This window comes from Lotus japonicus, chromosome 2 (genome assembly GCF_012489685.1).
Source record: "Lotus japonicus ecotype B-129 chromosome 2, LjGifu_v1.2".
NCBI lineage: Eukaryota > Viridiplantae > Streptophyta > Magnoliopsida > Fabales > Fabaceae > Lotus > Lotus japonicus.
Window position 1 is genome coordinate 20,716,874 of NC_080042.1, and position 17,886 is coordinate 20,734,759.

Consider the following 17,886-nt stretch of genomic DNA (forward strand, 5'->3'; position numbering starts at 1 on the left):
TTCACCTACAATGAGTTTTTTTTACAGGAAAATGTTAATTGTTAGTAATGTTAGTAAATTAGTCATCCTCAGGGTTCGAACCCTGGACCCTTCACCCTTCATCTCGCCCAACTATTATGTCTCTAACTCTTACCACTTGAGCTAACCTTCGGGGACGTCAACTACAGTGAGTGACCGGGGAGGGAAATTGATTGATGTAAGTAGAGTTGACAGGGAATGTTTTTAAATGTGTGTGGAATCCAAGTGTTGTGGTCATGAACAAACTAGAAAGGAAATAATAAAATATTTGGGTTAAACGTGAAAATCGTCCTTGAACTTTGAGTGAGTTTTGATTTTCATTTCCCGTCGGAAAACCTTCTTATGGACGTCCTCAAACTATGGTTTTTGTTTAGAAACCGTCCTCACCGCCGATGATGCTCCGGTCACCGCAGATATCCATTTTTGTTAAAATAAAAATAAACAAATTAAATTTATAATCAAAGCCCCAAATTTTTTCCTAAATAAACCTAACTAATAATCAAGTAATTTAGATACTCATAATTTTTTATAATGTATATAAATTTTGCTAAAGACATAGACTGCCTCTATAGAACAACACAGTCAAGAACGTCTAAAAATAGTAACAACCATTTTGTACATTCAGTCTGTGACTTGAAATGCGAGGAAAAAAATACAAGCGTCGTGCATCGCACAGGTATAGTCCCAGTACTGTATAAATTAGAAGTTGCATAAACCCCTATCTCACGACCACCACTATAAACCAGCCCCCACCATTGCAATAGCTCTGACAAGCAGTCCACATTACCGAGGATCCCTTGCAACAATCAAGCCGAACCAAAGCCAGAAATCATACCCAAACATAAACCCAAAAAAATTGTTGAAGAACAAAAGGGGAAGAAGCTCATGATTTTCAATCTGAAAATGAGCTCCATCTGGTACTTTTGGTTATACTTGATATTATCACGCCTCGTCGTCCCTCTTATGGGTATCGTTGCTAATATCTCCCTCTAAAACAACCTCAGACTTCATCAATCAACAATGATTCCTTTTCCACTTCAAACTCTAGAATCCAGAAATCACAAAAAGGAGAATTGAGAAGCTGAGATCTTTGATTCTCACTCCTTCCTTAGATACGATTCTCCTTCCTGATATGTGATTCTCATTTCTCACCAATACCGTCGCTCAATCTCTAGAATACAATACAACATAATATTAAACCCATAAGTATATTAGGTGATTAACTTAAACAAACATTATGTCTTGAGCTAAATAGTACAAAAAAATTATTCTCACACTATTGAGTTGGTTTGGATTCATCGAATATTCAATCCACAATTTTGACACCAAACTGATGGTGATCGGATGCGGTAAAAAAATTCCGAACTGAAATGATGATCCAAGCCAATCCACTATAATGTGTTTGGTTCGGTTCAGTTTGATCAAATTTGCGGATCGAATTATATCCACTTACAAAATAAAAACATGAATTTTTTTGAAGGGAGTAAATTTAATTAACACCTATTCTATAGGAAATAAAAATATATTTAACCCTTAATTCAATTTTGAGGTCGCTTTGAATTGAAGGAAAATTCGATTAAGTTCGAAAGAAGATTTGAACTACAATAGCAATTAAAGCCCATTAAATAAACATTTAAAAATAAAATTATTATTTGAAAAAGAATTCAAACTAACGGTCGGAAAAAAACATGATTGATTTATTATAGCCGAAATCCCTAAATCATCCCTATCTCCTTCGTCAATTCCAAAATTAACCCTCAACGTCTCTCTCCTCTGACACGATACGATGAAAACCCTAAATCAACCCCAATCTCTCTCCTCCAATTCCGTAAATCACACTCCTTCTTGCTGCAGATTCCCAAATCAACCCTCACCTGTCTCATCCACACCATTGTCGCTTACGTGTTCTTCTTCTACCCCTTCCCAATGCATTGATAAAGCTTCCTCCTCCAATTTTTCAAATTTAGCCAATCAGACTCAACACTTGCATCGTTCCACCGAATCATGGGTGAAAGTATACATTTCCATCGCCAATTTCTTCAGATTTCTGAGAAAAGAGTTCGATGACATAATTCCTCCATCAATCCAAGGTTTTTTCTGGTCAAAGATCGTTTCTTTATTGCTGAAAAAAGAGGATAAAGCAGCATTGAGAATTGAACAGTATTGGGATGCCAGCTTGGTGGCCAATGAGTTTTATGTGGCTGCGCAGAGTCATCTACCAACTCTTGTCGCAAACAACTCTAGCTGTCTGAGAGTTGCAAGGTTTGACAAGAAGTCCCTGTTGCAGGCGGTGGAGGAAGGTCAAGAAGCGATGGATCAGTTTGAAGGGATAAATATCGGATGGAAACTAGAGGCTGAGGCATCCGACAAAGCATTTAGCAATGTGAAAAAAGCAATAATTTTGAGCTTTAATCACAACTGCAGGGAGAAAGTTATCCACCAATATCTCCCACATCTGGTTAAGTTGCATGAATGTAAAGTGTCTCAGGTAAAGGTTCCTAAAATATTTTCTTACGAGGGTTATTGGGTTGGAAATGAATTGTCCCACCCTGCAAGCATGGAAACGCTTGCCATTGATCCTTGTCTTAAAGATGCCATAATCGAAGACTTGGATAGATTTCTCAGGAAGAGGGGCTACCTGTTGTATGGTTCTCCTGGAACAGGCAAATCAAGTCTCATCGCAGCAATGTCAAATTATCTAAAATTTGACATCTTTGATCTTCAATTGTCTAGTGTGACTTCTGATGCTAATTTGAAGAAGATGGTGTTGAGCACCCCCAGACGATCTATGATCATTATTGAAGATATTGATTGCAATAAGGAGGTGCACACACACTCTGCTGGGAAAATGAGTGAAGAAGCTGACAAGCACAAGTTCACCCTATCAGCCATGCTCAGTTTTATGGATGGCCTCTGGTCAGGAGCTGGGGAAGAGAAGATCATCATTTTCACCACCAATCACAAGGAGGTGTTGGATCCGACCCTTCTCAGGCCTGGGAGGATTGATTACCAAATCAACATGTCATACCTTAAATCTAAGGCCTTTGAGATTTTGGCTAAGAACTATCTCGGAGGTGAGCATCAGGATCATCCGGCTTTTAAAGAAATTCAGCACCTTCTTGAAGTGTTAGACATCACGCCTGCCGAAGTTGCTGAATATTTTCTTCGCTTTGAGGGTGCAGAATCAGCTCTAGGAGGCCTTTTAAACTACCTGAAGAAACAGCAAAGGAGAAAGGAAGACACTTCTCCATAGTAGAATAGGATTATGATTAGATGAACTTGTTAATTCTTTTTGAACTAAAGGCTATATGTCGATGTATTGACTGTTTTTGAGCTGAGTTTTATACAAATCAGTTGTTTGATATTTTGAACAACTTCAATTTTTTTTCCTGAATTTGCTTTGCTTGCTTAATTTAATATTGGACATGGCATAGCAGTTGGAGGCCCATGTGTTATAATTTCCATTTCAGGGCACTATAGGTTGATAGTTTGATACTTATAAGACATGGCCAAGCGAAGGTATCAAACTACCATCTATGTCTTATAAAGTTCTATTTGGATATGCAGTTACCCTTTATATGGATCTTATATGAAGTTGACAATTGTGTATTATTTGTTCTAAGCAGGTTCTGATTATTGATCATGCAGATGTAATAGCAATGCAGGTTTGTAGTGATGTTTTTTTGAATTATTATTCCAATTTGATTTTAACCTTGATTTGAACTACAAGATGAATTTTGCTAATAAATGAGCTATTCTGCATGAAGACATGTTTAAAAAAGAGGTCTGACTGATGACTGAAGATTGGTGATAGGTTGTGAATATGACCCCATTCCATAGAATGTCAGCTCAAATAAATGATGAGCCTTGTGTAGTATAGATAACCATACTGTACATGTGTAACTATTGCTTGTTTAGGGACTATTTTAGTGGTATACTGATAGGTTTTTTGCCCCTATTTTGTATAAGAGAAAAAATTATATAGAAATGGGAGGACATTAGGGAAAAACAGTTATTTAGAGGAGAGAGAAAAAGGATCTAACATTTTGTTGGGTAGGGAAGTTTCGGGGGAGAATGGGATAGGCATGCTTTTCTTATCAGTTTCGAGTATTAGCTTGGGATATAGGTGGTAGTTTGATACCTTGACTTGGAGCATTTGCTCTTTCGTAATTTTCCTTCGGTTATTATCATTAATAGGATCTCTCTTTATTAGCTTGGAATTGTTTCTACGGATTGGTGCTCTCATTTAGTGATTATCAGAGGGAGATACTTGTGTATTCAAACTTAGATGGATTCCAACGGATTGATGTTTTTGATGCTCACAAGGTGTCTGTTAGGAAATTTGGGAGAATAGGCTTCAGAGTTACTCTATGAAACAGGATACCTCATCTTGTTATGAGCTGAAAAATAAAATATTCAATACTAAGCAATTCTAAGATAGTAACGCAGTCTGTACTAGATCCGTTTATTGGGCACTCATAAATTGGCTACCTGTAGATGTTCATTCATGCAAATTTCACGCACTCTGGGCATGAAAAGAGTGTTGAGAAGTCTCAAATGGATAGGGCCTAATAAGTGTTTATTGTTAGAAAGTGCTGCAATTTTCTAGAGAAATCTAGATTGCTACCTAGTCTAGAATGTTGTTTAAACAACTAGAAGCAACCAAAGATAAAAAAATGTAAACCGACATGTCTAAGTCGGTAGAACACTGCCTATATATACATCTCTAAACTTTTTCTAAGCTTTGGCTAATATTACTCGACCTTCATCTATCACCATCTCTATTTTTGGTGAAATCTATCATCTAAAAAATCTAGCCACAGGCCTCTGAGACTCAAGTTCATCTAGAAGGAACACTTAGGGGGCGGGCGGATCCAGACCTTAAATATTAGTGAGGCTAAACATAAAAGCAATTATAGACTAAAATATATTGAAAATATTTATTTACAATGAAGAGCATCATCAAAAGTGTATTTACAATAAAATCGTCTACTATGTACTAGGTAGGTGTACTCCAAGAAAAGAATGAATTAATATAGGAGTACTAGGTGTACTCCAAACCATTTACATCACGCAAGGAACAAGACTAGCTGTAAATGCAAGCCAAACCAGAAACAATACATCTCTGTTTTACACAATAACAAGTACTGGCCAGCTAATTTCGTGCACTAACTGCACTCCCTAACAAGATCCTAGCAAAACAAAATATCAGAACTAACAATACTTCCCTACCATAATGCTACCAGACCATAATATCAAAAGAAAAAAGCCTGCAATATTCTCATCAGTTACTCGCAGCAGCATAAGTTCAAACAGACAAAAGCCCTTATGCATCACAATTTTTATCAGAAACACCCTTATGAGATAGTGAGATACTGAGATATCAATTTCAATTTCCACATATCAATTTCAATTTCCTCATCAACCCTTTCCCAGAATCAACCTTTTTCCAGAATCAGAATTCTATCAAACCCTAGAACAAGAACCCAAAGTCCCAAACCCTTTTTCAGAATCAGAATTCAGAAAACCCAATACAAAGAAAATTCAGGAAAGTGAGAAAGGTAGAAAGCATTACCTTTTGACTTTGAGTGACTGAGAAATCAGAAAACCGTCTCAAACCCTCGTCGGTCGTCGCGTGCGTGCGCCGTGCAGTTGAGAGGCACCGAGGCAGAGAGCTTCGATCAGACCGAGAGACGCCGTGCGGCCGTGAGACGTGAGTCGACGGTGACTGAGAAAGAGCAGAGAGAGGCATTAAGCATATAAATTTTTTTTAAAAAATAAAAATAAAAACCGGTGTGGCTAAAGCCACACATAGCCTGTGAGTGGTGGTTCCAACACGGTCCTCAACCACAAATCTATTCTAAACCCTAACTCGTCATGCATCTTCTGTTTTGATAAAATCCTTTTTTTCTCTTTTTACATTCGGATTTAATTTATAATGGGTTCTTGTACATAAACCCAAACACACACACAACAATCTTCAGCAATGGCCGAGGAAGATAGCTACAACCTCTCTTCTTCTTCCTCACAAGACGAAATCTCCCTTTTCCTCCGTCAGATTCTTCTCTGTTCATCCTCTTCTTCCAACCCCAATATGCCTCCATCCTCAAACTCACCCCTTCATTCCACCGCCGGAGCCTTTCTCTCCGCTCCGCCTCACCCACTGCCTGCTGCAAATGTGTCCTCCTCCTCTCTAGGTATCAGTGAGAACGAGGCTGATGAATATGACTGTGAAAGTGTGGTATTGCTTCCTTCTCTTCAAACTTTCTTTTCCCTTTCCTCTGCATCTTTGTGAAACTGGTGGCCTAAAAAATTGTTACTTGGATTCTGGGTATGTTACTGGTTTGGATCTTTGTGAAATTGGTGCTAAAAAGGGAGGATTTTGTTGCTTTTTTTTTGGATTTGATTTTAAGTGAAAAACTATGTTCATTTTTTAGGTACATTTGTTTGATGATTTCTCTGAATGAAGGAGTGCATTGAAGCATTGGGTGAAGAGGTTAGGACAAAGTCTGTTCCTTCTTCTTGGAGCTCATCTAAAAGGACTAGAGCAGCAGAGGTTCTTAATTTGTCTGAAAAGGTTTGTGATTTTTTTGTTGATGGCTATTTGTTGACTTGTGTTTGGTTTTACACATGCTGATGTGATTTTCCTTGTGTGCCTGGGCTTGTTTGGCAGAGGAGAAGGAGCAGGATCAACGAGAAAATGAAGGCTTTGCAAAATCTAATTCCAAACTCTAACAAGGTACATGAGTTTCTTCAACCTTGGTGAGAATGGGTGTGTTTTGTGATTCATAGTTAGTCTTATTGTGGTGTGTTGTGTTTTTGTGTGGCAGACTGATAAGGCTTTCATGCTTGATGAAGCTATTGATTACCTTAAACAGCTTCAGCTCCAAGTACAGGTCTGGATTTCTTTTCTATGCTACATTTTTGTATAATCTGCTACCATTTATGCTGAAGCCTGTAGCACAATAATCAATGTCGATTCTGCTCATAGCTGCAAGTTTTAGTTTCCAAAGCATTACAAACATTTGAAGTGCCATTGTTTATCTTTGTTGATTTACATACCCAGATAATTCTCTAGTAGTTTCTTTTTATTGCTATTTGCTTATATATGTAAGCCTCAAGTGCTGTTGGAATTGACTTCTATGTTGAATTTTGATGAAGATATCTTGAATGTACTATAAGTAGCAACGGACATGGAGAGTTTGTGCGATAAAAAACATGTGTGAAGATTAATTTTTGTTACTCAAAGTAAAAGGAAACCTTCACTGAAGGGCACTACAACTAATTAGTTCTCTTTTAAAGAATTAACCTAAATCTTGTGATAAATATTTCAGATGCTGTCATTGAGAAATGGATTGAGTTTGCATCCTATTTGCCTCAAGTTCTTATAAATTCGATGGAAAGTACTTAAAAGATGTTTAGGAAAGGAATATACGTATTTAGTATTTACATTATCTTTTCTCGTCATATGAGTTCATTGCTATGGGATTTTCATCCGCATTTGCTTTCAATTGTTTGTCTGCATCTGGGCTTCAACATTGATCATTGTTGTGCTTGTGTGTTGAATTTATATGGAAATTATTAAGGCTTTAAACCTGGAATATGATGAATATTTTAAAATATTAGAAGTGAAGATATGATTAGTCATGACTCACGTATTTAGGAACACTAACTTTACTAAGATAAACTATATGTAATGGAAATGGACCCTGAGAAAAATGTTGCACTGGAATTCACTATAAACTTGGTAGGCATTTTTATTTATTTTACCTCCAAAGTGCAGGGCAGGATTTATTTCATTTATTTGGAAATTTCTGGTGTGCTTGTATTTGTTTACCCATTATCTATTTACTTATATAGTGACTTTTTAGCAATCTCACACATGGGTGTGTAATTTTAGCCCCTTGAAAATGATCTGCATCCATGAAGCAAATACATAATCACTTGGTTCCAAAACAAAGTGCTACAATGCAAGGCATAACTGAGGTAAAGAAGGCAAAAGCAAAGGCTGGAAAAAAAGGTCATGTCTACTTTTCCAAATCTCCTCATTTCTTTATTTATTTTTCTGGACTAGTGCTAATAAGTATGCTTAATTTATGCCAGTTATAGTTTGGGGAGATGTAAAGGTATCATGCTGGCAGCTACACTAGTGCAGTCAATAACAGTACAATTGGTGGGCCATCAACTAGGGACATTGGAAAAACTGATCCATCATCCTTGCCAGCTAACTTTCCTATAAGTTCAAGGAGATAAAGTTTGTGCTTGTTAAAATCTCCTCTGGCTAGTTCCTCCTCCCCTACGCCACATCGCCAGGATGCTCATGAGTTGCACTAGTTGCATCATCAACAGTAAAGGATCAGAAAGCATTAATCTGAATTTGTGCATATTGACAGAAGGTTCCTGTTTTGAATTGTTAAACTAGATGTCTGCTTGAACAGCCCCCTTCCCTTGGCTACTCCTAAACAATGTCTCTTGCATGAGAAACGCCCAGCAAGTTCTGCAGCACGTGAATGTCTCTCTTCATGATGGAGGGGCGCTTGTGCTAACCGGTGCCATTGGCTCTGGAAAGTCAACTTTCTTGCGCATGTTAGCCGGGTTTTCCCATCCTTCTGCTGGTGAAATCCTTTGGAATGGCCACAACACTCCAGAATCTGGAATCTTCCAACAGTATAAGCTGCAACTTGAGTTGATGGGACTGGGAAGATTGGCCAAGGAAAAGCCAAGGATGTTGCCTATGGGACAAAGGAAAAGGCTGCAACTTGCGAGATTGCTCGAAATTTGATCGCCTCATATGGTTGCTGGATGAGCCTTCAGTGGCATTAGATGATGAAGGTGTGAAGTTACTTGAGTACGTTATTGCAGAGCACAAGAAACAAGGAGGAATGTGATTGAGGCGACTCACTTACCTATTGAGATAGAAGATTCCATGGTCTTGAGGCTTCCACCAAGGTTTCCAAGGAGGATGACTTCAGTGGATCAAGACTGGATTAAGTTATGGAATCAGTTATGCAAAATTTCATTGCTGACATTTCAGTCATCACTCATTGTTTAGTTAGTTGTCTTTTATATTGTATGCTTATTGATCATGCTTGTATACTTGCAGTTTGATGGGTTCATGTATCTTCTATGAAACATTTTAAGAGCCTTGAGAACCACATTTCAATTGGGGTTTCAGGCATCAGCTAAGAATGAGACAGTAAAATTGTTCTAATCTCAAAAGAAAATTATTGCTTAAGTTTTTTTTGCTATGGCAATTTATACTTTCATAACATGAGAATTTCTCTATTCACACTAATAGTTTATATTTGTATTCTTAATTTTACATTTCAAATACAGGAGAATTTTACAAAAGTAACAAGATCAAAAGCTAAAAAAGAAAATAGAACAGCTCAAAAGAATACACAAGATAGAGATGATTACCATTTGCAGCAAATTACTAAAGATTTTAAGACAAAGGGAAAAGTTGTCAGTTGCACCACTTAGACCAGCGACTGGAGCTATGATGAAGCAAACTCACTATGCGAGTTTTGAAATTTTCTTATAGTCATGTACTTTTTTTACATTTTTTATACCATTGGGCATGGACATCAATGAATAACAGCACACTTTTAATATGGTACGTGTTCTGTACTAGGGAAGCTTACGTGAGAGAAGGAAAGAAAGCAAACCCTAGCAGAGCACTTAAAATAGTAAAGATGTCATAAAAGGTAAATTCTCATTAAATGTTCAAAAAGTGTCTCGTACAAGATGATGACCTCCCCTTTTATAGAGGGTGTGGTCATGATATGGACTTTTCCTATATTTGGGCCTGACAATCAGGGCCCAAATCTCTATGCGTATAAGACAAATCCAAAAGAATCTTCCAGCTGGCTTGTGGGTCCGTCTAAAGGAAGGACAAGGATACTTGTTATATCGCCAATTCCTGCCATGGCTGCCTTCGTTCGGTTGATTGCTTATTTTGGGCGGGCATAGGCATCCTTTATGTCCCGCCCAGTCCACATGCCCCCAAGACATGAGGCTCAGGTAGGTTGAGTCGAAATGTCTTTAATATGCTACTCCGTCACCTGCTTTCATTATTCACCTTGTGATTTTTGTCACTATATCGCCGTTCCTCATGATCGCGGACATGTCGCCACGTTCTCGTTTATTGATACGCCGTCATTTCTCTTTTTGTTGATATGACGCCACTTTTATGTTCATTATTACATCGCCATTTTTATTTTCGCTGATACGTCGCCATTGTCATAACCGTCAATCACGTCTTTTCAACTGACACACGTAATCCTTGTTTTCCGGGATTTCGTCATCATTTGCCATGAATGCAGTTTCCGTTTGTGCGTCTCGAGGAGTTACACCTTTTCACTTCATACCTTTTTGAATTTCAAATCCCACGACTCTTCACTACCTATCCCACTCGTTCTCTCTCCTCTTTTTCCTCTATAAAAACCCCTTTTAACCTTTCACTTTTTTCACTTTTCTGAAACTCTTTCTCTGAAACTTCTCTGGAATTCTTACTTTCTCCTCTTTGAACTCCGGCGAACCTCCGTTTACTCCGGCCGTCGTCATTGCGCGGTGTTCTCCTTTAGCCGACGTTCTCCTTACCCAATCTTCCATCTCTTCCTCCGGTGAGTTCTTTACACCCTTTTCCTCTCGTTTTGTTTTCTCTTTCTTGAAACTGTTCATCTTCTTCTTTTATCTTCTTGAATCTGTTCATCTTCTTCTTTTATCTTTTATGAAATTACTCAGCATGTCGTTGAATAATGTTAGTATTTCTTCCCTAGAACTTTCTTCACCCTCTACCGAGGGGGAAATTTCTGCCCCCACTGTTATTGAAATCCAATCCTCGCCTTCTACCCACGAGGATTCCGGGCCAGCCGGCTCTGTCAATTCTGTCCTTTCTTCTAATGGAGATTTATCTTCGCCCGAATGGCGCACAAACGTTCATTTGTTTGAAGATAAATGTCTGTGGCGTTCCATCTGGGGTAGTATTGGGAGCATTAACTCGCTTCGGATATCTGCCCAAGGGTTTACGAAGATAAATCCAGCCACTTCTAATAACGAAGATCTTCAGTTGAATGTTCTTCCATGTGGCGAGGATGATTGTGTTCTTTTACGCAAAGAGTCATCAGATGAATCGCCCGATTTCTTTTTCGTTTATGGTTATTTTTTCACTGACTTGAATATTAAACTTCCTTTCTCGCCTTTCATATGTCACGTTCTATCCTTTCTGAACGTGGCGCCTTGTCAACTCCAGCCCAACGCCTGGGGTTTTATCCGTTGCTTCGAAATCCTCTGTGAACATTTGAGCTTCACACCCACCTACCCTTTGTTTTTCCTTTTCTATAAGTCTGTTACCAAGAAACCTACGTCCGTAAAGTGGGTCCCCCTTTTAGCCCGCAAGAAAATGAGCCGATTTACCGCCCTTAAGAGCCATTACAAAGTGTGGCAGAAAAAATACTTCAAAGTTGTGGAGTCGCCTGAAATAAAGAACTTGTTTCGAGATTCCGACAATAATCCTCTCTTCCTCTTTTATTGGACGAAAAATCCTCGCCGAAAAATCTCCGTTTCATATGACGCCTTGGATGATTCTGAGCGAGGGGTCGCCGGTTATCTCCGCTCACTGCCGGTAGTCTCTGGTCATGACTTGATTGAGGCGTCGAAATCCGGAACCTTAAATCAATTTTTTAGTAAGTTTATAATCTTCGCACATAACTTTCTTTTCTTTTTATTCATGTGTCATGTCTAACTGTTACATTCCTGTGCAGCCACGATGGGTAAGGGAAAGGTCGACGCCAGCCCGCTGAAGATGAAAGAGTATCTCGCCCAATCTGCCGAGGCGGCGAGAAAAAGAGCGGAAGCTGAGCAAAAGAAGAAGCTTGAAGGTGCTTCGGATTCTGACAACCTCCGGGATCCTAAGCGTCAAAAAGTTTCGGGCGCCACTGAAAGAACTGCCGGTGGTAAACCTCTTCACCAGACAACTCTCAATCCAACTGGTTCGGGCTCTAAGAGTAAACCGGTGGAGAAAAAGAAGGGACATGACAACGTCCCGCCCCCCCAACAGGATTCAAGCATGATGATCAACCGCCCGCCGACCCCATTTGGCCATGCTAGCACTAGTTCAGCCATTGGAGGCGAGGCTTCTCCTCCTTTGTTAAACTTGTCCGACCCTCACTTCAATGGTCTGGACTTCATGAATCGAACTTTCGATAACCGGCTTCACAAAGACATTGCTGGTCAAGGCCCCCTCAATATTGCTTCTATGGCCATTCACAATGCACTTTCTGCCGCCAGTACCGTGGCGGGTATGGCTTATTATGTTAAGGACTTGCACGCGGCCAAGAATCGTTTTGAGAAGAAGGCGACTGATTATAAGGCTGCGTATGAGCGAGCAAAAGTCGACGCTGAAACCGCCAACAAGCACCTGAAGTCTTCTGAGGAGAAATGTGCTAAGTTAACTGAAGACTTGGAGACTTCTGACCTGCTCCTTCAGAAGACTAAATCCCTGAAAGAAGCCATCAACGTCAAACACACTGCTGTTCAGGCTAAGTGCCAAAAGCTAGCAAAGAAATATGAACGCCTGAACGCTTCCATTTTAGGGCGCGCATCCATTCAATTTGCTCAAGGCTTTCTGGTGGCCAAAGAGCAAATCAGTATTGTTGAGCTGGGCTTTGACCTTTCCCGCATCGGGTTTTTGAAGGAGATCCAGGATGGTCAGGTGGTCGGCGATGATGACGTTGACGTTGCCCTCCTTCCTCAATTCGATTCTGAGAGTGAACTTGAGGAAGAAAGTGAAGATGTTCATGGCGAGGGCAAGAATGGGGATGATGGGGAGAAGGATCCACAAGCTGCCGCAAGCCAAGACAACAACGCCAACACTGAGAATTTGGCTTGATTTTACTTGTTTTATTTTGTTTAAGTCTTATTTTGTTTTGGGCTTTGCCCTTTTTGCTTGTTGTTGTGTTAACGACATGTAGGGGCCACGCCCTTTTCTTATCTTAATGAAGTTCTTTTTAATTCAACTGTTGTTACTTTTTAATTCAACTGTTGTTGCCTTGGCATTGTTTATTTTCTAAATCGTTGTCATTTAGGTTGATATACCTTAGTCGACTTTTCGACGTGGCTTGGTTTCTAGTGGCCACTAGAATTGCCAAGGCTTTTGATATTTGATGGTGATACTTTCTTATTCCGAAAGGATTATTCGCGGTATTTTATACCCTGATACGACTTGCGCCGCATAAACTCGTAATATAAATCAAAAAATAAGCAATTTCTTAAAATGATTTTTTCATTACTTTTCATAAATGGGAGCAATTGTCCCTTCATTCTTTACATATGCCGCCTCATTAAAAACCTTTCCAGAGAAAGGGAAAAAGAGTGCGGCTTCATTCATCTTTGTTGTTCCCTTTAGCTAAAATACTGCTTCAAATGAGAGGCGTTCCATGTTCGTGGAATCTTCTGACCATTGAGTTGTTCCAATTTATAAGCTCCACCTCCAACATCACCAATTATCCTGTAAGGCCCGCCCCAGTTGGGCGAAAGTTTGTTATGCTTGTCGGGTATAGTATTCTTTCGAAGCACTAAGTCCCCTACCCTCATAGTTCTTGGAACTACTTTCGTTGCAAATTTCCTGGCCACCTTTACCTTCCCCGCCTCATTCCTTAGGTGTGCCTCCCGCTGTTCCTCAGGCAGCATGATCAAATTCCCAATCAAGTTTCCCCCATTGTCGTCCTCATTAAACCGAGTTACCCGCCAACTTTGTCTTTCAATTTCAACAGGGAGCATGGCATCAGTTCCGTAAGTTAAACGATATGGGGTTTCCGTCGTGCTTGTCTGTTCAGTCGTGTTATATGCCCATAGGACGCCTGGCAACTCCTCCGCCCAAAGACCTTTCGCCTCATCCAATTTCTTCTTTAAGCCTTTTAAAATAACCTTGTTGGCTGATTCGGCCTGTCCATTCGTCTATGGATGTTCTACTGATGCAAATCGCATTTCAATTCCCATCTCCGCACAAAATTCTCGGGTGACATTACTTGTGAATTGGGTCCCATTGTCCATTACCAACGCCATGGGGACCCCAAATCTGCACATAATACGTCGCCACAGAAAATTCCTGACCTTGGCGGCTGTAATAGTTGCCACTGCTTCCGCTTCTATCCACTTGGTGAAATAATCAACTACCACAATGATATATTTCATTTGTGCCTTTGCTACTGGGAATGGTCCTAAAATGTCAGTCCCCCACATAGCAAATGGCCAAGGCGCCACCATGGTTGTTAATTCCTCAGGCGGGGCCTTATGCAAGTCAGAAAAGACTTGGCACTTTTCAAACTTCTTGACATATTCCAGACAGTCCTTCTTCATCGTTGGCCAGTAAAATCATGCCCTCAACACTTTTACTGCCAATGATCGTCCACCGATATGACTGGAGCACACTCCTTCATGAACCTCCGCCATTATTCCCAGGGCATCTCTTGTGTCAACACACTTGAGCATAGGAGACATAATTCCCCGCCGATATAACTCACCGTCAACCAGCGTGTAGAAGCTAGCCTCCCTACATTTTGCTCTCGTGTTCAACTCATTATCCTCTGGAGGATTTTTAAGGAAAATCTTGATTGGTTCCATCCATGAAGGCTCGCCTTCGATCACTGACTTTACTGCTTTTATCTTGACTTCCACCAAGTCAATACTTGGGCGAGGAAGGGTTTCTTGGATGACTGTTTGGTAGTTGCCCAATCGCCCCGTGCTGGCCAATTTTGCTAGCACATCGGCTCTCTCATTTTGACTTCTTGGAACATGTTCTATCCTGATCTTTTTTATCTCCATCATTAGTCTATGTACCACTTCCAAATATTTAGAAAGTTGTGGATCCTTCACTTGATACTCGCCCTTTACCTGCTTAACAACCAGCTGCGAATCACCCTTGATGAATAAGTTTTGAACGCCTAATTCGACGGCTAGCCTTAAGTCGGCGATTAATGCCTCGTACTATGATTGGTTATTGCTCGCCTTAAACTCGAATTTCAGAGATTGTTCGATGACCATCTTATCCGGGCTTTCGATGGTTATCCCAGCCCCACTTCCTGTGCCATTGGAGGATCCATCAACAGACAGGACCCACTCTTCCTGATTTTTCTCACCTTCCGCGGGTGTTAGTTTCGCCACAAAGTCGATCAAACTTTGTATTGTAACTTGGCCCCTTGGCTCATACTGTATATCATATTCTGACAACTCGACTGACCAGCTGACCAATCGGCCTGACAAATCGGGTTTCTGGAGTACTTGCCTCAAAGGAACATCGGTTTTAACTTTGATTTGGAAACTTTGGAAGTATGGTCTAAGGCGCCTCGCTGTTTTTAGAATCGCCAAGGCCGCCTTTTCGATTTTTTGATATCGCAATTCAGCACCTTGCAGAGTATGACTCACAAAATATATAAACTTCTGCTTCTTCCCTTCTTCCTGAAGCAAAACCGTACTGACCGCCCTATTCGTGACTGCCAGGTAGAGTGTCAAATGAACGCCAGGCGTGGGTTTGGATAGTACCGGTAACGTTGCTAATGATTCTTTCAACTTGGTAAAAGCTTGTTCACATGCCTCTGTCCATTGAAACTTCGAATTCTTTTTCAAACAAGTGAAGAACGGAGCCGCTTTATCGCCCGCCATTGGCAAGAAACGGGCTAAAGCAGCCATGCGTCCTGTTAATCGCTGTACTTCCTTGACACTTGTCGGACTTTTCATTTCTAAAATCGCCTTGCCTTTATCTGGGTTTACTTCAATCCCCCTTGAATCCCAAATGAACATTTCTCTGGATTTAACTTCATCTGATATTTTCTTAGCTGAGCAAATGCTTCTTTAAGATCGTCGCCATGATCCTTGGACTTGGCGGACTTAACAATCATGTCGTCTACATAAACTTCCATATTTCTTCCAACTTGCTTTGTAAAAATTTTATCCATGAGGCGTTGGTATGTGGCTCCTGCGTTCTTTAAGCCAAACGGCATAGTTTTGTAACAATAATTCGCCTGGTTGGTCATGAACGCCGTACTTTCCTCGTCTGAAGGATGCATCATGATTTGGTTATACCCAGAATATGCATCCATGAGACTTAAAAGTTCGTTTCCGGAGGCCCCATCCACTAATTTATCAACATTGGGTAGAGGATACGAATCTTTGGGACACACTTTGTTCAGGCTTGTGTAATCCGTGCACATTCTCCACTTCCCATTGGCTTTCTTGACCATCAATACATTGGCGAGCCAGGTTGGATATTGCACCTCGCGAATAAACTGGGCCTTGATTAACTTCTCAGTTTCTACTTGCACCGCCTTGTTCTTTTCATCACTCATCCTTCGCCTTGGTTGGATGACTGGTGTTGCTCATGGCCGTATGGCCAGTTTATGAGTGATCACGTTGGGGTCAATCCCTGGTACGTCATTAATTGTCCATGCAAAGAGATCCAAATTATCGCCCAAAAGGGCGATCAACCTTTCCTCCTGTTCTTTTGTTAAACTGCTGCTGATTTTCAAAACCTTATCCTTGACTTTCGCTGATTTTGTTTCTTTCAAAGGTTGTGGGCGAAAATCATCAGCATCATCTCTTGGGTCTAAGCTAAACCCTTCTTGTGGAAAGATCTCAATGATACGGTGGCTTTCCTTGGCGGCCTTTCGCCCATAGAGAGCCACGCTTCTTAGATAACATTCTCTTGCTGCGTTCTGATCCACACGAAGGACCCCAACCTTCCCATTGCAGGCTGGGTACTTGACAGTTAAATGAGCGGTTGAAATTACAGCACATAACTTGTTAAGGGTGTCCCGCCCCAAGAGTACGTTGTAATTGGCCCTACACGCCAATACTAGATACTTCACCTGAAATTTCTTGACAAACTCTCCTTCACCAAAAGCTGTTGGTATTTCTACGTATCCCCGTACACTGACACGGTCTCCAGTAAATCCCACCAGGGTTCCTTGATATGGTTTCAAGTCTGTCTCCTTTAACCCCAGGCGATCAAAGGCATCTCCATAAATGATGTCCGCCGAAGATCCCTGGTCTAAAAACACTTTTTTCGTCATGTAATTGTTAACCCTAATTGTTACTACAATCGGGTCATTGTCATGAGGGATAACATGTGCAAAATCCTGAGGGGTGAATATAATGGGAGAGTGATTCAACCAGCATTCGCCCTCGTACGCCGCATGTACGGAATGTACTGCCGCCACATAACGCTTTCTGGCCTTGCTTGAAATTGCTCCCCCTCCAAATCCGCCTGCGATGGATGAGCATTCCCCCACAGGATCGCCCAACTCTTCAACTATCTCCTTTCCTTTGCCTTTGTCCCCTTGAGTTACCTTAGAGACCTCTGGTGTTGCTGCATATTTAACAAAATTTGCTAGATGGCCCGCCTTGATCAGCCGATCAATCTCCCGCCGTAGGTTCCAACAATTATCCGTGGTGTGCCCCAACGTTTTATGGTCCTCACACCATCTGTTTGTATCCACATTAGCTGGTGGTCACCGAGGCGGTGGCGGATATTGGACGACATTTGTCTGTCCAACTGCTCTCAAGATGGTGCTTAGGGGAGCATTCAATTTAGTAAGTGGAACCGGAGTCGACGAGGCTCCCTGTTGGCCAGTCAGGGCTGTAGTGGTACCTTGGGGATTTCTGTGCCACGTATTCTGGAATCCAGGTTTGGAATTTTGATATGAGCCAGGTCTTGGAATACGTGGAGTTTGAGCTACCATAGTTTCCTTTCCAGCCTTGGGTTTTTCCTGCGAAACTCCGCCAGGCTGGACGTGTTTTCGCCCCTCCTCTCTTTCCTGTTTTTTCTGATCATCTTGCTCAATCAAGATGAATTCTTGAACGCGAGCGCGA

At 40.9% G+C, this 17,886-nt stretch overlaps 2 protein-coding genes, 1 long non-coding RNA gene and 1 pseudogene across 3 annotated transcripts; 3 read left to right on the top strand and 1 right to left on the bottom strand.

The window, feature by feature from the left end:
- The first annotated feature begins 1,804 nt into the window (after positions 1-1,804).
- LOC130736210 (AAA-ATPase At2g18193-like) lies at positions 1,805-3,271 on the top strand. The gene has a single exon (XM_057588053.1). The coding sequence runs from the start codon at positions 1,805-1,807 to the stop codon at positions 3,269-3,271; it is 1,467 nt and encodes a 488-aa protein (XP_057444036.1).
- A 1,757-nt stretch (positions 3,272-5,028) lies between these two features.
- Positions 5,029-5,733, bottom strand: LOC130737761 (uncharacterized). Its single transcript, XR_009018908.1, has 2 exons — positions 5,594-5,733; positions 5,029-5,491 (listed from the first exon to the last, which is right to left on the bottom strand). It is a non-coding gene; the product is annotated as an uncharacterized LOC130737761 (long non-coding RNA).
- On the top strand, positions 5,490-8,453 carry LOC130737760 (transcription factor SPATULA-like). The gene is made up of 5 exons (XM_057589608.1): positions 5,490-6,259; positions 6,488-6,595; positions 6,692-6,757; positions 6,849-6,914; positions 7,890-8,453. The coding sequence occupies exons 1-5, from the start codon at positions 6,005-6,007 to the stop codon at positions 7,956-7,958; spliced, it is 564 nt and encodes a 187-aa protein (XP_057445591.1). The 5' UTR covers positions 5,490-6,004; the 3' UTR covers positions 7,959-8,453.
- LOC130737759 (ABC transporter I family member 1-like) lies at positions 8,453-9,253 on the top strand (annotated as a pseudogene).
- Positions 9,254-17,886: the final 8,633 nt, after the last annotated feature.